The sequence below is a fragment of the Numenius arquata genome, chromosome Z (assembly GCF_964106895.1).
Source record: "Numenius arquata chromosome Z, bNumArq3.hap1.1, whole genome shotgun sequence".
In the NCBI taxonomy this organism is placed as follows: Eukaryota; Metazoa; Chordata; class Aves; order Charadriiformes; family Scolopacidae; genus Numenius; species Numenius arquata.
In genome coordinates this window covers 23402345-23423453 of record NC_133616.1, presented here as the reverse complement: position 1 = coordinate 23423453, position 21109 = coordinate 23402345, and the positions used below count along the sequence as shown (strand labels likewise).

Here is a 21109-nt window from a genome sequence, read left to right as displayed (position 1 = left end):
GTGGCAGCTTGATAAGAACACCATACCTTACTGAACTTGTTCTAAAAACAACATCAGCAAAACACTCTGGTTGCACTTTTTAATGACCTTGCTCACTTGTGCTCGCTCTTCTTTAGTTATTGCCCATATGGTAGTCCATGCTTCTGCAGCATCAGAAATGCTGTAAGGAAGGAGGACTGAAAATTCCTATTTTTCTGTAAAAATATTAGCACCCTGGGGAACAAGTCTGTAGAAAGTCTATAAACTGGAAAGTTGACTTGTTCATTTTTAGGTGGTAAAATAATTGTTAAAAACAGGGTTATGTTTTTAATGAGACTGGCAACATTTTTTTTTGTTTCTGTACTGGACTAATTACCAAACCAATCTTCATTACTAGGTACTTTATAGTGAAAATTCTATCAGAGGGATGTTTCTGGTATTGCCAACAGTTTAAGCAACCACTACAGTACATTTGAATTCTCTTTTTTTGTTCACGGGGTACAGATAGTAAAGTAACACTCCTCAAATTGTGTATTATTCCAGCTTCCCAAGCTGGGATCTATGTTAGAATATGTGTTTCAAAAGAAGAAAATAACCAAATCCTCAAATTAAACTTAGTTTGTTTCAAGAAAGCTGGGACCATCCTAAGGAGATCTGCAAGTGCATCATCTTAATTCTGTGACACAGTGATTCAGCCAGGCAGTGTTTACTGCTGTAAAGTTTATATGCCTTTTCAAAAAAATAATAAAAATAATTAAAATTATACTTTCAGAAAATCTTTAAAGCCTGCAGATAGGGATTCTACCTTCTAATTTCACCCTTACTTAGACAAATTCTCATTCATTATGTTGAAAAGTTTTTGACTACCATATGTTGATTAAACAATGATGGTGGCTGTTGTAATTAAAGTACAGACAAAAGCCAAGTCAGCTGTTTTATTAAATACATAATTCTAAAAACTTTTAGAGAGGTTGGATAATAAGTGCACTGAGAGCACTTGACTGCACAACTTAAGAAACAAATGATAGCTCTGCTTCAAAACTGCACAACAGGTTCTTGAAAGATTCCTTTTCACACTTGTCCAGTGATATTTTTAGGAACTTCAGCCTACAAAAGAGCCAGTGCTTTATTGCAGTCACTTTTCAAGGCCGCTCTGGCCAGCTTTACATTCTTTTTATCTCCTTTCCTTTTTTTCTCTCATTATCTTCTTGCTTTCTTCTCTTCTCCTCTTAGTTACAGGATTCCGTGGATCATAGATCTCAAAAGTGTCTTCATCCTGCATGCTTGCATCTTTCACCTTTCTGCTTCTATCTTCAAATTGAAGTACATGTGACATCCTACAAAAATAAAACAGCTCAAATTCAGTGAAAGAACAGAAAGTTATGATTTGCAATTATGATATGCATAGCAAAATTTTAGCACTGTGAAATATTTTTGTGCATACCAAAAATGATCCAAGTTTTGCCATTTTTTATTGTTGTGGTTTTTTTTTCTTAGTAGACCCTAATATTATAGAGTAACCACATTTTTGAAAAGCCATTTTGAAAAATGCAGATAGAGTTAGCTCTGCTGGACTTTATTTCATGTACTGAACTCTCTTGTCTTGTCTTTTTCTATCTAACATATCTTCCCAAACACACTGAATAATTTTCCCAGGAGCAAGGAGTGTTTCTCAAGTTTTCCTATTAGTCACTTTGGATTTCCTTTCACCATTAGGGTTTTACAAAAGGGGAGAAGAGCTTGCTTGGAAAATGTTTGAAGTAGGTACACACAAGATCAAAAAGGGAATTCTTCAGGTTCTGCTGTTCTACCTTAACTTGGTGCTTGTCATACTTTCTATGTCTTTGAATACCAGACTAAACTAATGCTTTGCTCAATCCAGTATTTTTTCTACTGTTGATTAGAAATTTTTCCCCCAATAGAAATTTCCCCATTTCAGCACATTTCCACTGGTCTGAACACATCACCATTACAAGCTCAAGAACTGGGCCCATGTGAACGTCAGGAGGTTCAACAAGGCCAAATGCAGGGTCCAGCACATGGGTTGGGGCAACCCCCAGTATCAATGCAAGCTGGAGGATGAAGGGATTGAGAGCAGCCCTGCTGAGAAGGACTCAGGGGTACTGCTGGATGAAAAATTGGACAGGAGCTGGCAATGTGCACTCGCAGCCCAGAAAGCCAACTGCATCCTGGGCTGCATCAAAAGAAGTGTGGTGAGCAGGTCGAGGGAGGTGATTCTGCCCCTCTGCTCTGCTCTGGTGAGACCCCACCTGGAGTTCTGCATCCAGGTTTGGAGTCCATACCACAAGAAGGACATAGACATGTTGGAGTGAGTCCAAAGGAGGGCCATGAAGATGACCAGAGGGATGGAGCACCTGTCCTATGAGGACAGGCTGAGAGAGTTGGGGTTGTTCAGCCTGGAGAAGAGAAGGCTCCGGGGAGACCATATTGCAGCCTTTCAGTACTTAAAGAGGAAAAGAAAGATGGGGACAGCCTTTTTAACGGGGCCTGTTGTGATAGGACAGGAGGGTAATGATTTCAAACTAAAAGGGGCTAGATTCAGACTAGATATGAAGAAGAAATTTTTTACTCTGGGGGTGGTGAAACACTGGAACAGGTTTCCCAGAGAGGTGGTAGATGCCTCATCCCTGGAAACATTCAAGGTCAGGTTGTACGGGGCTCTGAGTAACCTGATCTAGTTGAAGATGTCCCTGCTTATTGCAGGGGGGCTGGACTAGATGACCTTTAAAGGTCCCTTCCAATCCAAACAATTCTATGATTCTATGATAACCTGGAGTCAAAAGTTGTTTGTTAGCTCTAGTCAGTGGCAGGAAAGCCTGGAGCTTATCAAATATGGCCTTATTAGCAGGTGTTGCTGAGGTGAGAATTAATACAGAAGTTTTAGCTTGGACAAACAAAGTCTTAGAGAAAAAGATAAATGACTTACTCTCCTTAAAGAAAGAGAGAGGGGGGAGGAAAAGAGAAGAAAACCAAAGATACCAACTTACAAGTTGACTGATTGTAAACCTATTGGTCTTTACTTACAAGATAGCAAGACTTTTGAATACGCAGTCGTAGTAGAGCTGCTACTTAGGATAGGGGAGAACAACTATAAAGTTCATACATTCAATTAAAAAATAGCCCAAAATGGAATTAAAAGATTTTTCAGTGCAAAAAAACATGCCTAGGCAAAACCCCCACATACATTTGGATTCTGTACTAATCAATTGCAAAAACATCTTTGATGGGACAACTTAAAATAATAATAAATATCCTCTTATCAATCTTTATAGCATAGTCTTTGTGACAGAAAAGCCAAGAACAACCAGTCAGTATGAGAATGAAAGTTTTGTAGCCAATGAAATACTGCTTTATCAGTCTCTTGCAACATGTAAGAGGTCCTGAATTGAATAGGTTTTTCAAAGAGCTCTAGTGCAAATCTCCATACATAAAGAAAGGAAGAACTAGCTCAGTTAGTGTACATTACAATATAGTACTATCAAAGAAACCAGACAAAATTCAAAGCTATGGACTCTATGGGATCTGTTTGAATGCTTTAGAAAAATCTTAAAAAACTGAGACTTTTCATCACAATTGATTCTTGACATGTGGGTTTCATAAATCTCTTACTGTACAGCATTGTCAGCATGCCTGCATATTATTATGCCTGTCCTATGGAAATACTTAAGATTTATTTCCAGTGTATAAAACTTCAGTAGATTATAACCCTGTACATACTACTAACACCCAAACTTATTTTTTTAGTCATATCTGCAATTCAGAATAACATAATGTACCATCAGAGTGACTCATGATTGCGTATTTGTAGTTTAATTATAAAAACATTGTCTCACAGTGGAGAGACTGAAGTAATTTATTTTGGTTAACATGCTTTCTGCATTTGTCATATTCTTCTCAACTTATTAAAGATGAGCATTTGAATATTTTTTTAAGAACACATACCAAATCACACTATCCTAGTCTGAATTAAAATATAGGGCTACAGAGATGGAGTCATCCCTTGGTGAGTGGTTTTAGAGAGTGTTACACAGTGTATACAGAAGTGTAGTCACACTTAGCCATTTCATCAACTTGGGTTTTCAGAGTATACCACAGCACACACAGAGGATGCAACTAATAGGAATTAAAAATAAATACATCTCTAATCCTTGGGTCAGGCCATACTGTGTCTCAGGTAGCTTGCAAATTAGATGCAGTGGATTCAGACTAAGCAATGTTTACTTCTCTCCAAGAGCTGAAAGAAGTCATAGTCTCTGACTCCTATTCATAACTTTCCACTGAGGTGTTCCCAGCTGTGATTAAAAATACGCCAATATTAAGAAACTTTTTGATATTCCCAGAATCAACTTTAGATGCAGCATTTTACAGGTAAAACAAAATAAACACAGACTGCAGTGGAGATTTTAAAAAATATTTTCCTGATCTGAACTTAAGCTTATTTTTTGCAAGTCACACATCTTCACAGGTAGACCTGTTTTGCACCTATGTAAGTGGTAAATCACACTTAATACAATTTTCCAAAACCAATTCAAATAGTTTTCTTTTTTAAGGAGTGTAGTAAGTATTTAATGATTATTTCTATATGAATTATTTGAATTTACAGTAATCTTACACAAGCTTCCCCAACAAAAGTTTGTGTACTTGCACAATTTTCCAAGCGCAGAGATAGGGCTGCAGATCTACAAGTATAGGTTGAATGAGACTTTTCCTTGCTTGGTTTATAGCTCTCTTCTCTTCCACATGCTCTGGGTTCAGTGGGGAGCTGGCTGCACAGTCATGCTTCTGCAGTCACTATGCTGAAGTCTCTAACTTCATGTCTGGTCTTTGGGAACCTACCAACTTGTGTTTATCACCGCTTGTTGACAGTTCATTTTAAACAATGAAGACATACAACTTTAAAACACCCTTTTTCTTCAAAATTTAAAGGATGAAAGGTTGTCAGATCTCCTATGCAAAACTCAAAAGAAAAAAAGGTTTTGCACCTTAGGTTTTTTTTTGCTCAAAACTTGGTTCTAATAAAATAGCTTGCCAAAATTGATGATTCTGGGGTTAAAGTATCTAGGTGTGCAATTGTTGAAGTAACTGTAAAACTATTTTCTTAACCTCTTTTATTAAGATAGTGCTGCAAATCAGAATCAGCTACCTTAGAACAGATATATTGCTGGAGGAAGTTGATTTTTACCCTGGCCAGATGACAGCATTCTACAGTTAAACCATTGTCCTATCCGATGTAATGGGGGAGCAGCTGTTCTGCTGTACTGCTCTTCTTTCCTTCCCTGTTAGTAAAGGACATTCAGTACTTGGCTCTCTTCGGTATTCCAAAAATGAAATGTCTTGAAACATTAGACTGAAATACCTGGATCCATTCAAGACCGTTTCAGAAACAGCACAGGATTTCCAAGGCACGTGGATATTCTCCTGGCCTAGTGATATTCTCAGATAATGATTTTTGCAACAGTGAGCAAACAAGACTGCTTCTTCACAGCTACTAGCACAGTAGCTCCTATACGTCCTTAAGCTGCAGGAACTAATACATCACCTTTGTGACCAGTTTAATTACTTTCTAGAAGATAACAAGTGGGAAAATGTTGGCTGCAACTGAAGCCATCAGCACATCAGAAAGCATTCAAGAACTATTACAGTATGATTAAGCCATGTGTCCAACAGCCTAACATAGTGTTGTGGTTTAACCCCAGCCAGCAGCTAGGACCACACAGCTGCTCACTCACTCCCCCTTCATGCCCCCTGAAGGGCAGGGAGAAAAGGAAGGAAAAGGGAAAATAACCTTGTAGATTGAGATAAAAATGGTTTAATAAACAAGAACGGAAAAGGAAAATAACAATAATAATAATCATATGGTAAAAGAATATACAAGACACAAGTCACTCTCACTTCCCAGTGAATTGGTTGCCCAGCCCAACCCAAGCAATGATCGTAGCTTCCTGCCCCTTGGCCAACCCCCATTTATATACTAAGCATGACACCTATGGTATGGAACATTCCACTGGCCATTCCATTGTTCTGTCTATGCTCCTTCTCAGCTTCTACAGGAAGCTGAAAAAGTCCTTGAATACTATAAACACCACCTAGCAACAACTAAAATAATATGCATTACTGACATTCCTTTCATACCAAGTCTGAAACACAGCAACCACGAGAAAGAAAATTAACTCTATCCAAGCTGAAACCAGAACACATAGGCAATACCATACTTGCCAACTGTGCATCAGAGAACGAATTCCACCTACACAGTGCTCTCCAGGCAGACTCAACCAGTTTATTCAGGAGACAGATCATGTTCTTTTGAATTACTCTAGTGAGATGGTACTTGCAAGAAAAGATATGATATGCAGAAATCCCTCTGATTTTGAGATGTGTGAACCACACACTGGATCTGAACCATATGCCAGCTGCTGACAGGTGGCTGTCATGTTAAGTGTGGCATAAACAGAAAACTGGTATCACAATGGCTCTGGCCTTTCCAGAACCGCCCTTTGGGAGAAACTGAAGCGGCAGTCAGTGGACTGAATCATTCTGAATCTCACCAAGAGCAAGGACGCACTGTGCTTTTGCACTAGTGATGAAGCTCAGATCTCCAGGTACACATGCACTGCAGACATTCAGTGATTTTTATACTAACTGAATGAGAGTGCAAAGCCGCATTGCTTAATTCCAGACTTGCTTTTCAAACTGACACAGCTGTTGGCTGTTATCAGCTCACCTGCTGCCCATTCAACCCTCCTTGCGCAAGTGACTCTACATAGAATGCCCTCTGGTGCCTCTGCCACTTCAGTGGAGAGCCTGGGACATTATCTTGCACTCACCTATGTCAGCATTTTAAATGCCTGAGCTTTGCAGTAAATCATCAACAGGTGTGGACAAAAGTTACATTCTGCTAAGTCTGCTGTGATGGTAACAGCTTTTGGCAGAGAGGGAGTAACTTAAACAGCTTTAGCCGTGATTCATTTGAAAGCACCTGTATAAAACATGGCAGCTGGTGATGATATATCCTTTGTTTCTGCAATCAGTAGGCAAAAGAAAAGTAACACAAAGCTTTTCCCTTTCCAAATGCAGAACTGCATGTTACTAAACATGCACTACTTACAGACAGTACATCTAAACTGGTGCTCAGAACATGGGCAAAAATTGCATACTACTTCTAAATGCAGACTAAAGGAATCAATTTTGCAAATTATTGCTACATTTCATGAAAGTTACTTGTTGTCTCCATCAGGATGCTTAAAATGAACAAAGCAGGAGTATGTACCTGTATCAAGAAATTCAGTGCTTCTTTTTGCATTGTACAGTCTGTATAAAAACAGAAGGAGACCAATATGGACCATAACTGCTAGAACTGCCATTTGGTTTTGAGTTCAACACCGCTTGCAAGTAATATGTTACCTACTTTTCTCAGTTATCACCAATGCACCCATATATTTAAAAGAAAAATAATGAGATTTCTGCTTTCATTAAGTTACATTATATTTGCCATTAACATTTTCCTTCAAATATTGTAAATGTGTATGTTGAACTATAAGTTTTAATGTAAGAAACATTATAACACTTTCCTCCCATCACCCTCATGATACATAGGCAGTGAATAGAAATGTAGCTCATGTGAACAGATGAGAAAACAGATGAGTGAATCCACAGATCAAAGCAAATGAGATCTCTCTCCAAAGGAAAAAACATTTTGGCTGTTCTGGAAGAATGAACTCACTGGCACTCTTCTCACTTCCAGCAGTGTAGCGGGTGGCACAGGAAGAGGAGAGACAGTTGAGAAACAGTGAGAGACAGTTGAGAGACCAAAAAGAAAAATAAATTGAGGAAGGTTAAGACTAAAAAGAAAGATAGGAATGAGAAACAAAAACACAGAAAAAGAGACTGACCAAAATGCAAATAAAATGGAGAAAAATGTGAAATGACAATTGAAAACAGGCAAAAATTTTGAATAAAGGCAAGAGAACACGAGTATGAAAAAGATAAAAAGAATGCCAAAACCATAAAACAATGGGAATTTTGAAGGAGGAAATACATTAATAACACCTAATCTTGTTCCCACCTTTGTTCAAAATTGAGATGCTACAACCAAAACAAGTCTCTTGGCTCAAGCTGCTGTCACCATTCCTTGCATAACAGCATCCAAGAGCTTCACAAATAAAACACAATGCAGCAGGGGAGAGGAAATATTTTTATGTCTCTAATGAAACCTGCAACCATGACTAAGTGCTCTGTGCAACACAACTCTTGCAGGCAAGTTCCCTAGTTTCTGTCTGTCCCACCTCACCATCCAGCTTTGTTTTTCTTTTCATGTAAGAGATAACCCATCATCCCTATTTTCACACAAAGGAGTGCTGTAATCCAAGTTTCTCTCCTTACAGATCATGAAAAGAAAAGTAGTTTTTCCCCAAATACCTGAAGGAGGTTCTGATTCTTCAGCAATGAGGGTTGATAGCATAAGCACTGCTCTAGATACAGTCTCAAACCTGGATTAATCTCTTTAATTCTCACTGTTTCACACAGCCACTGCCACACAAAAAAAGATGTGTGCAGGAAACAAGCTTCCTTGAGTATGTTTTGTCTCATTACCTCATAGTATCAGAGCTGTGCTAAATATTACCTATGAAAGCCTGTACTCTTCCATAGCATTTGCTATTTAAACCTTCCGCTGTTATCACACGCTGTTCCTGTTTGAGGCTAGTTTGCCAAATTGAGTTTGATTTCACTTTAACAAAGTTTAAAATGCCTCCTCGTAATAATCTGTGATCAAAGGTTTCTGCTGAGGTTGTTACTGCTAAGAGATTTCACTCTTTCTTATTTCACTGCTTGTTTCCACCATTCCACATTCCTTTGGTCCTGATTCACCATCTCCTTTCCTAATGATCAGACTACTTGTCCCTCCAATTTTTTTTGCTTTCAAAAAAGCTTCTGTTTTTCAAATTTATTGACTTGCTATTTAAAAAGAGAAATAAGATTTGCTATTCAGGCCTAGCCAAATTAAAATCATTAGTTATTCTTCAGAAGTTTCTAATATTAAAAAATGCTTATAAGAGTATTAAGAAAATTGCTACAAGTACAGATATTTACCACATTGCAGTCAATTTCACAGGTTAAGTAATGCTACATCAAAATAATACCATTTCCATCCATATTAGTTAATAAGGTACGGAGCACAGATTTTAGACTGCATTTTAGACTGAAATTTAAGATTTCACTGTTGCTATAAATACTCCTACCCCCAAGCACTCTCCTGAGGTTAATTTCATTTCAGCAAGAACTGAAAGTGGTACTTTCTAGCTTTTGGATGAACGGAGTACTATTAGCCTACAATATTTCCGCATTCAGATGTTAACAATGGTGGTAACAGATTATGGCTGCACTTGCACAGAGTAAAAATCTACCAAATTCTAAGAAGCAAAACTGATTAAAATATGCTTTAAAAAATACTATACAAAGTCAGACTGTACACTTCTGTTAACTTTGACTAGGCCTTTGAAATTGTATTACAAGTACTGGAGGATGAAGAAAAGGAGAATAACGAGCAAGTTGTGGGTCCTCCATAGGCCAAAGAATTAATTGTTTATATTACCTCTTGCTGTAGGCCTACAGCATAAAATGATCAGAACAGAACTTTTGCAGATATTTCTAACACACTATTTTTTGAGATATTCTATTTGAATTCGACAAGCACAGTTTTACAACAAAATAGTCACTGCAGAAATAATGAGAAACTAATAGTTTCACGAAGTATGGGATATCCAGGTTAAAACCCCCCCAAAGATACTTCAGTTTTTGTAAAGCTAACAACAAAGTAAAATATTCTTGGTGAAGACTAATGTAACAGAGTATCCTTCTGTTGTTCAAGACAGTACTAAGCATTTTTTTTTGCTCTTGAAATAAGATTTAGTTGTAAGTAACCTTCTAAGAGAAAGGGGAAAATCAACTTAACTACGAAAAAGCTCATCCAATTCAAAAGATAATCAAAGCACTGGAGGCTAATGTGATTCGTACTCATAGTATCAGAATTAAAAGTATGTAAACCTGTGATGACTTCTGATTTTAAGCAATAAATATTTTTCTATAAAAATATTCGGTTATCCTATTTTTATATTGCATCTGTTTGGTAACAATTCCTATATAGTATATTTACACTACACCCTTGTCCCTTTCACAAAAATGTTAAGTAGACTGATGAAAGAAACTGGGTGCTTTAAACAGACAACTGCTCCTGGTAGAGTACATTGGTATGGAAGACTATAATGCATATTCCAGATGTTGTTCCAGACAGTGTACCAGTGTAGAAAAACTTTACACAGCATCTACTATAAGGACATGGGAACCGTCATACCGGAATAGACCAATGATCCATCCAGTCTAGCATCCTGTCTCTGGCAATAGCTTGTACAGTATCTGATACTCTAAAAGTCAGCAAATTGCCTCCCCAAATTAATGCAAACAGACAGGCAGTATTGTATCACCAGAGCACAGAGTTGCAGTGAGGGGAAGAGGAGAGTGCTTCTAGCACAAAAATATTCAGATTTTCATAACATTCAACATTCTCTAGACACTTTCCCTTCTCTTTTGTCCTTCCCTCTCCCCATTCTGAGTCCAAATCCCTACTGTTTCAACATGTCATTGAATGACTTGAAGTTGGGGTGCTTGAAAAGATATGTAAATACGTATGAAGCTTAATTTAGGCTATTAAAGATTTAAAAGATTATTTCTTCATTCTTCACTAGGTTTTCTGGCAATAAATAAAATGTAAGATTTCCAGACAGTAAATGTAATACTAGATATCCTTTGAGTAAAGCATGGATCATCTCTGAATTTAAGTCAAACAGTAGTCGATTCCAGGCCCAATGCTTAGTCCAAATAAACTTAGACATGGAGGGATTAACAAAATATAAACAAACAAAAAACCCATCCCAAATGCTCTGACTTTCTCAGGCATGTCGAACAGCTAGAAGCAATAAATATATAACTTCAGCAGAAGAACAATTTGTTAATACAAAATTACTGACTGACGCAGAGGGCTAGCAGCTAGCATTTACATATCAAGTTTTGATCACATTCTAGCAGTAGTGGGGTGAAGGTGCAGAGAAAATTGGAGGGAAAAAAAAAAAAGAGCAGAAGGTATTATTTTTTCTTTCTTTCTTCCTTTAAATGTCATTGGCAATACTAAACCCCAAACAAACACTTATTTTTTGCCAAACAGAAAAGAAACCCCTCTTCCCAAGTGTTTTTAATACAGACCTCTGGCATTCATTTATCCATTGTAACAATCAAGTAAGTATTTTGTCAACTTTTTAAAAATGTATTTGAGTAAATCAATGGCCTTAGCAGGAGAGACCTAATACAGCGCCAGTTTTTCCAGACTAGTGGAGGAACGTTGGCTCAAGTCTGGATGGGAGGAGGGGAGCAAACATGGCTTTAATCCATCTTTGTGCCTCAATGGCATAAATTACAGCAGCACTTTTTCTTTCATTCCCCAAGCTAGCATCGGCATGTGAAAAAGACTGCTGCTTAGTTTTCAGGAGCTTACTGTGTTTGTCACAGTTAAGCTTCTGCAACTGAATCTGCAAAGACTGGTGCAAATCTTGAGGAAGCCATATTTCATAATCCTCAATCTGAGGTATTATAGCAAAGAAAGAGACTGCATTTTAGAAAATGTATATAAAGGTAGGTTTATGAGAGAAATATAACCATTATTTTTAGGCGCTTATCCAGAAGAATTTCACCATGCAAAGTTTAATAGTGAATGCTGTATTAAATAGGAAATCCTGGAAATAAAATGTGGAAGACATTATCAAATTTATGTGGTGCAGATACTAACAGTGTGCATCTTGATTTAGTTCCTAACATAAATGAAATCTTGCAATATAAAACCAGTCTTGCTAAATTCAACATTTATCTGATTCTGAAATTGCTATTTCAATAAAAAAACCTCTAACCCAGACCAATTCAAGACTACTCTCTGTAACACACATTGGAATGGTGGTGTCTTGATATTTTTTTTTTCAGACCCCAAACTCTCTCTCAGCCACAAAGCCTTTTACTGGGAGAATATAAAATAAATGAAATACTGTGTGTTCCCACTCCTAACTGCACCAGACTTTTCATTGAAACCAGTGTTAAATATTCTGAGAGAAGTTTTCCTTATATTATTAACAAAACCATTTTTTAAAGAAGATAAAGGACATAACTATTGATGCTGGATAGAAAATACCTTCATTGAAATACAGATTTTGTTTGTTCTGGAGTAATATATAACTATCGCTACAAACTGAGTAAAAAATTATACTATCAAATGCAGTGAATGTCCTGGCAGAAAGGGCTTAGCATTAACATCCAGTGTTGTCAAAATATTTAACTGGCCTCAGTGGTAGTGGTTTGCAAAATTCAGGACTGAGAACAGATTACAGAATTTGACACATATAAACCAGGCTGCACTTTAAATGGTTAGCACTGAGTTTCAGTGAGGTTTTTTTCCACAGAAGCAATAAATTAATAAAAACCAACCTGTTCCCTTTATTTTTTGCTATAATCTGATCATCAGATCTATGCAAACCGTCACTGTGGAAACCAAAATAATATTTTGTGACCAAGAAGAAGATATCTTTAAAAATCTTCTAAAAGGCACAAGATTTTAAACAGTCTATTTAAGTGAACAATGCCATTAAAATCCTACTTGAATTGTTTTTAATCCTTGCTATCTTAAATGAGGCTTGTCAAAAATAACTACGGTGACAATCGCCATGCCAACGTAAGTAATTACACAACATACACATGAAACAAACTACTAAGCAAGTCTGAAATGCCTTTTTGTTTGATATGGAAGACCTTATTCTCCCATAATTTTCACAACAACCTTTTGACTGTAAATTGAAAGGTTTTTTCCAGCATTGACTTATTCACTTTGATTTAAAACAAATTTTTCCTATTTTTCCTATCCCTCAGATTAACCAACATTTAGAACAGTTCAGACTCAAGAAAGGTCACTAACCATAAGAATTTTAAACTGAAAAACCATGTGAAAAACCATCACCACATTCCAAATTGCCATTTTACTCATTCTTTCTTGTCCCACAATATAGCTGAAAGCTGAATGGATTTATTTTATTTCATATGAAAAGAAAGTAAGTTTCAGAGTCTAGACATCGTCCCAAAAATACTTAAGTGACTGTCTCATTTACATTTGTCGCTTGGTTACAGCTATGAAAGCGTTCCATGGGGAAGGAAAAAGTTGATCTCTTTAAAGATTAAGAAGCTTTGTAGTTCATATCTAACACCTTACATTTCACCCAGGAAACACTGCAGTGGTTCAGTTATGAAACACTGGCATCACATGTTATTAATTAAATCAACTACATAGCATGCTGGTAGTCACAGTCAAATTCTAAATGGCTGTAGAGTTCATTACTGAGAGCAGACAGAGGCCAGTGATGACATCTGAAACGAGACGAAGAAATCCTAAAGTTCTAGCCCGGTGCAGAATGAAGGAAAAATTACTGGGCTCCACTGTAACACAAACTCTAAAATCAACTGGAGGTCTACTTGGAGCCCTTACTTGTGAACTGATGGGATTAATAATAGACCAAATGCCTCTCCTGAGGATGATAGAAACTTTGGCTGCTTCCCTAGAGGCAACAGTAGTTTAAATGCACTTCACATAATCATGTTCATCTGGTAAGGAACAGCTTTCACATGTTAATATTCCAGTTTCTACACTGAATACTGAAGGTTTAGCAGGATGAATTGGGCATCTTCCACCAGATCCAAACTGAAGAAGAAACAATAATGTAAAAGCATACTTACCAGGACTTAGATTACCACCATGGAAACAGTCTTCGAGCAAGAACAGAATACTGCTTCAATGCAATGTTCATATACCAATACCTTCTGGTGCTCTTCTCGTATTTGCTGCTTATTAGCTATTATGTACTTCAACTAAGAACTTAGTTTGTTGTAGAAGTGAATGGATGGGAACATCTTTTTAATCAATCCACACAAAAAAAAATCACCATGATTAGCTAGCCTATGTGTCTACCAGGATTTATAAGGTAGTGTAAACTTGATTGGTTTAGTATGCAATGAATTTTGTTCTTCAGTTGCATGGAGTGCTGCTCCTTTTGAGTTATTTGATCATAACATCTAAGCTTTAAATTCAAGAATGATACCAGAGTTGGTCTGTAAACCTTCTTGTGCATTGCATCTGTGAGAATGCACAAACAATGGGGGACCTTAATAGAACTATGCTAAATTGACTTGGCAACCAGGTGAGCTTCAAAGAAGGAAAGTGGGGGATTTTTTTTCTGCAGAAGACTCCATCAGCTCAAAAATTGTCAGGATTGCAAAATTTCTCATAGGGATAGAAATACTTCAGTATGTCAATAAATCTAGCAGTATCAGGAAGCCTCTGCTTGTTTTCAAAGATCAAAGAGAAGAGCAGAAGACAGTCCAGAATTTTGGTTAAGGTTATGACAGGTGTATTTTCATAGCAGAGAATCTGTACCTTCCACAAAGACCAGTATTCCATCTGGAAAAGTGTAGATATATATTTCTTACATTTCATAAGGATGTAAGCCCGGTAAAAATTCATCTGGAGACCCCTATTTTTAGGAGTAGACAACCATAGTTAAATGTCAAAGTGAAAAGATTAATGTGGTAGGGTTGGTTAGTTCACTTTGATTCATGACTTTACTGGAGAAGAATATAATTACAGAATGTTTATATAATATGAGGTTTGTAAAGTTGTGCTTTGAAAGTTTACTTTCAAATTTAGAATTTATGTGATTTTGGAAACAGGAGTAGTAGTATGAAAAATAGGATACAATTCAGAAAATGCAACGGCTGAATTTAAAAAAGGGCGACCAACAGCAAGGGTGAAGGACAGAGCTAGATTAGGCAACCATTCAGTAAGAAAAGATTTGTGGTTTAGATGGGATTGGATACCAGGCATGAAAGAAACAATGACAAATCAAGTAATCCTTCCACTCAACACTGACAAAGACCTAGCTGAGTGCTGCATCTAGTCTTGGATTTCACACTTTGGAAGAGAGATGAACCACTCAGAACTCTCAGAATTACTTGATGGGAGGTTGTTTCGGAGTACTAAGTATCACTCTTATCCTATTTGAAGAGGAATATTTTGCACAGATTAACTAAAGCAATCAATCTTTGAATATACTTGACTGCATCTCCCATAGCTGGATTCTCTCTATGGAAAATATTTCCGTGTTCACAAGATCTGCATCATTGGTTTCATTATCCGAAGTTGCCATAACTCTTTCTGGACTGAAATTTGGGCTTTACTATTGTTGTAACTATTTGATATTATAATCAGAGCCCTGAAGTGGCACTACAACCTGACTGGGTGTCACATGTGTGCAACTATATGTATACAGCAGTCCAAGTCCTAAAGAAGATGAGGAGCAGCAGTGTTCTGTATGAACTGTAGCCTGTCCAGTGTTTTCACTTTCAAATTCAGGCCTATCCAGATAGGAAGTAGCAAGTAGATGAATTATTCCAGCTGGGTCTTCTGCTGTGACATGTCTGGTTTTCATACTATTAGTCTCTAAGCACACGGCACCTCACTGATGCTGTGATGGACTTCATCTACATTTTGGGGAAAAGTCTTCTTGCGTAAGACTTTAAGTCCTAAATGAGCAACTGAATTCTGCCAGATCATTTCTACCTACCTCTGCTGCGCTCTGTATAACCTTTGTGCAAGAGAAGAATGAAGTAATGCATCTGATTCTTTCTTATTTGGACTGTAAGCAAATAAAGAACAACTAATGATGAAATTGTACTGAAGACATCTGACAAATCATTAAAAGAAAAGCATAAGCAATAGTTCTCCATATGAACCACAGAAACAATAAAGCTTGTGCCTGGAAGAACTAGGATCAAGCATGTCTTCCTGAGGTACCCAGATGCTGTGAAAATGTGTCTGTCTACTTGTTTGCAGACATTTTTATTGTTACAAGTACCCTTTCTGGCAGTACATACCATGTTTATTTTGATACTTTGGAATTCTGTAGGGGAAATTGGATTTTGATTGCTGCAGACAGATATATATATAATCATTCTCACATAGCAGTAGAATTTGCAATAGAATGTCTCAGCAAAGATTCTGGTATTTCATGTTAAAACTTAGTATTATGCATTTCTCTTCAGCTCTCTTCACAACACTTCCTCAGATGCCTTCTTAGACAGTAAAATCTGGTAATAATTATCAAACACCATACACACTGTTTACAATAGAGTCATATTTCTTCTTTTTTTTTCTTGCATAAAAAGTAGAAAGCTGCTGAAAAGTGCCCAAACGTCTGCTATGCTCCATGCCAATACAGCAGCTCAGCCAAATATGTAGAGAGAAGTTTGCCAAATAAAAGAAAACATAACAAATTGGTAATGGTTTCTATCTTGACAGAAAATGAAAATCATACCTCAATGTGTGGCCACTCATGTGGACACATAAAAATGTCTTAGAGGCAATCATTTTACCTCAGATAACACACCCTGACAGTAGAGCAAAGCATACTGGCAGGCTTTCACTTCCCATAAAACAGCAAACATGACCTACAAAATGGCCTGGAGGAATCACATAATTTGTGCATATCACATATGCATACACTATACGCTAATTATATTTAATAAAAATCAAATAAAGTAGGATTATTGTCTTTTGAGAAGTAGATTGGAATTTAGAAAGAATTTTAAATTGTAAAGTCACTATAGTTATCTCAAATATTCCAATACAAAAAAGACACTGAAAATGTAAACTCTTATCCCAAAATATGAAATTTAACTTTCCAAGCGATTCTAACAACCATTAATAGGTTTTAGAAGACTTCATTGCTTTGTTAATGTATGTGTTTATAGCCAATTTGTGTAACGTGTACATTTTACAATTTATTTAGCTTCAAAGTATATTCTTTGAAAATAACTCTGTAAAGTTAACATGCACTTTTACTGTGCTGTAAAATTAATAATATGATGTTAATTATTAGTCTATTATGTAGCTTCATATTATTCTAAGTCTTCATTATAGTGCAATTCTGAATGCAATATTATTTTCTGAACAAAAATATAACTTCACAATCCAAAATTAGGTGTCAGTAGTTACTCAGAAAGGAATAAGAAAGATAGTGATTGGACTTTATAAAAAAAGTCTTTAAAAGGCTGGTTATATTACTGTGACAAGAAAATATCAGACATAAAGACCAGTCCTTGAGGTTCATGGAAAGGCTGCATAAGGGAGGTTTAGACTGGACATTAGGAAGCATTTCTTTACCAAGAGGGTGGTCAAGCACTGAAACAGGCTTCCTAGAGAAGTGGTCAATGCCCCAAGCCTGTCAGCATTTAAGACGCAGTTCGACAATGCCCTTAGTCATAGAATCATAGAATGGTTACAGTTGGAAGGGACCTTAAAGATCACCTAGTTCCATTCCGCTGCCATGGGAAGGGACACCTTCCACTAGACCAGGCTATTCAAAGCCTCATCCAGCCTGGCCTTGAACACTTTGAATAACATGCTTTAACTTGGTCATCCCCGAATTGGTCAGGCAGTTGGACTAGATGATCATTGTTGGTCCCATTCAACTGAAATAGTCTATTCTATAATTCTTGGAGAAGTTAGAAGCATGTTGGTAGCTTAGAATGATCTCAAAATACCAGTGAAATTCAAGGACGTCAAAATTTATGCTGTATGTTACCCCTCATTCTCAAAGAGTCTGAGCTGAGAAAGAAAAGAGCAATGAAATAGATGGTGACAAGAGAAAACTTACAATCATAGCAAGTTAGTAATAACAGCTACCCTAAATGGGGCAAGACTTAGGAAATTATTTTCTCTCTTGTTTCAAAGATAATAATCCAAAGCCAAGATGTTTGTATTTTGATCTATTTGTTAAAATATGTCAAAGAACATAAGCAAAGAAAGCAAGGCTGTATTTTGAGATAATAGAATTAACACTGAAAATAGAAAGAAACTTGTACTTCAGAAGCCTAACCTGCATTTTAAAATGCTATGTTCTGTTCTTCTTCATAAATAAAAAATAAATAATGAGAGAGAGAGAGATAAGGAGAGACAGGGAGGATTTGCTTAGATTCTAAAGCTATGAGAAATGCCCAAATCTTCCTTGGGAAAAAAAAAAAAAGAAAAAGAATAGAATCAATAAAATAAAAAGCAAAATGTTTGAATTGCTATTATTTTGAAAGAAACACAGAATTTAAAGTAGCCAACTTAGTAACGCTTAAGCACGTTTTCAGTTATGAAAATGCCAAGGTATCTGTTAAGATGGAAGCAGACTACACTAATGCCCAAAAAGAAATACTGAAAAATAAATACACTCATTACCCACTACTTACATAAAAATGTTGTTTTATAAACTGCAAGAATTCTACACTAAGTGCTATACTACTAGTGTTAGTCTTTCCACCAGTACATGTACCTGAAGTTTTCTGCAAATCCTAGAATTTCCCATGTGAGGCCTCAACTTGATTCAGTGAAAAGCAAGAAGGTGTGAAGGTAAAGTTGCAGAATCTGTGTAGCTTTATCTAACTAAACTATAGTATATGCAATGATTCATCATGTATATGATACAAATACGAAAGGAAAAATTATCTAGAAGTGATCTAAAATTTTAATCTCATCAACACAACTGGTCTCAGAACTTGCAATTGAGCTTACCTTTCATGACATATGATTTTATTTTTATTTTTTTAATTTTTATGGAATGTATCTTCACCTAGTCTTAATATATTCTCATTCAATGTATAAAAACCCAAGCATTTTTATAATATAGCTTACTGTAAATTGACGTGTAACTTACAGACAGTTGAAGAATCTAACTTATCAATATGTGGAAAAAAAAGGTAAATTAAGATGTGAAAATCATTTTTCCTTCCATAAATTATCTTTCCTCACAGTCTTTTCTCACTTAAGTATGCATATCCTTTTCATTTGTAGAATGACAGTAAAAATAACTAGGTTATTTAGACAGTCTGCATTTCCTACCAATGCTGTCTTCTCATCTGAGACAACTTCAGTAACATGGTTATCTACAATTTTGTATGAGTCCTCTCAAAACAGATGCAGGATGCTTTAATCACATTTAGTTACATCATTTATTTTCAATTTTAAAAAGGTGTCTAAGGCACATGTTTGTACATTTTAGTTTTCTACTTATTGTAATTCAATTTTTTTCAGGTGTAGCTACTGGTGCTTTGGAGATTTGGGGGCAGGTAGGCATTCCATTGGTTTCCCTCTCCCAAGACGGGAGCCTCTAGGAAGATCGTAAGGGTATATAATATATAATTATATATGTTTTATATATAATTATTTAAAAAAAAATATATGTAATTACTTATTTTCACTTGATAACTTAAATTTGTCTGAGAGATGGAAATATTGATTTCTTAAAACACTTGCCAAGAACTTTGTTAAAGTTTCTATTTTAGTGATAGTTTTGCTGTAGCTGTGATGGCTTATGCCTACACCCAAGGAAAAAGTTGTAGGCAGAGACAGCCCATTTTATTAGACCAGCTATATTGCTCACCTTATAAAAAGAGATGACCTATCCTTAAAAAACACTTTTGTTACCTTTTTTTGCTTTTTTCCTAGCCATTTTCTGCAGATATTTTTACTATCAACTAACAGTTTGTAGTCTAGGACTTCAGGATCACACTGATTTTTATCATACTGATTTTTTTTATTGATTTATCACACTGATTTTTATCCCCTTGCCTACCTAAGATGGGTTCTTTCTATGGAAGATGAGCATGAGACACATGGTACAAGTTGCTTCCTTGTCTGGGAGGTGGTGAGGTAATAACTTCTGCAGCACGTTATCAATTCCAGTGCTACCTGCTTTGTTAGGGTCGCCCTACATTTCAGATGAGTCTATCAGTCTATCTTAATCTCATCCATCAGTTTTAAAAATACTTACCACGACCAACACAGAGTTTTAGTAGGACTTAACACTACACAAAGAAAAATGTTTTCTATTCTCTCACCTTATTTTCAAGAGTGTTAGACCAGCAGAGTTTAGCTGACTCCTGCTGCAGCAGCCATCTTCATATTTAGTGTTTCTGCTACTTAAATTTATGCTTAACAGTGAGACTATGTTAGTGCAGTAGGATTTCCTGTGTAGTAAACACAGAAATCCAAATCCAAAAAAACTCACCATCCTTCATCATTATCTTCTTCAGGTTCAGAAACCTCATTTTCAGGAGTTTCTTCAATTGCCTGGGTTAGCTTAGATTTAAATCGGTCCAACAGTGCCAGTGTCTGAAATTAAATACATGGTTTTAGAGAAGCTATATATACTTATACACAACAACAGGCATATTCGGCATCTTTAAACTATTATTATTTTGAGAAAGAGTATAAAGAGACAGAAGAGAGATGTTTCACATGAATTTGAAAGAAACACCATAGAGAGGCAAGTGAGAGAGCATGAGGCAGGGAGAGTTGGGGTGAGGGGTGAGAAAGCAAGAATGGATTGAGAGCACCGATCGAGAGAACAAGCAAGAGTGAGTGAGTAATGCTGAGGTAGCAAAAGCAAGCAGGAAGGGCACCCCACAGATGTGAGAGACCACTTCTCTGGCTGTCTGGTGAAATCAAAATGCATATTTGAGGAATAAAACCTTGTGGCTACTTATTCTACAGAATAAAATAGCTGATTAAAAAACACTGATGTCTTACACCAGATTTTACCACATGAACCTTTTTTCTTCTCCTAAAGCAATCCATTGTATAAATTACAGATCATTCAAGCTTTGAAGACCTAGTTTGATTGATATATACTTTCAATTGCTGATCTTTTAAATTATGTACCAACATTGAAAAAAATTTAAAGTTTTGACTCAAATGTGATGAGCCACTATAACTAATTCTACAGATGCAAGTTCTTATGCCGCATACATTAAGTTCATACTTATTTATATTTTGTATTTTATTCTCCAGCTAACATCGCCCAGTCTTCAGCTACAATGAAGTCATCAAATCTCAGGTGACACATGAAGATCAAACTGCAGGCCTTGCTTCTGATCATGTGGAATATTTTGATCATACAAGAATTGTATGCCTAAGCCTTGTGATGGGAGA

The 21109-nt window shown here is 36.4% G+C and overlaps 1 protein-coding gene across 2 annotated transcripts in view; it reads right to left on the bottom strand.

Moving 5' to 3' along the window:
* Nucleotides 1-884: 884 nt before the first annotated feature.
* CWC27 (CWC27 spliceosome associated cyclophilin) overlaps nucleotides 885-21109 on the bottom strand; it is a 116536-nt gene continuing 96311 nt past the window's right edge. The window contains exons 13-14 of one of the 2 annotated variants that reach the window (XM_074166896.1): nucleotides 20187-20290; nucleotides 885-1316 (exon numbers count right to left, since the gene is read on the bottom strand). In XM_074166896.1, coding sequence (XP_074022997.1) covers nucleotides 1154-1316; nucleotides 20187-20290 — 267 coding nt within the window. In that variant the 3' untranslated portion in view covers nucleotides 885-1153. The remainder of the gene's footprint in view (nucleotides 1317-20186; nucleotides 20291-21109) is intronic. The other variant, XM_074166897.1, reaches the window with a different exon arrangement.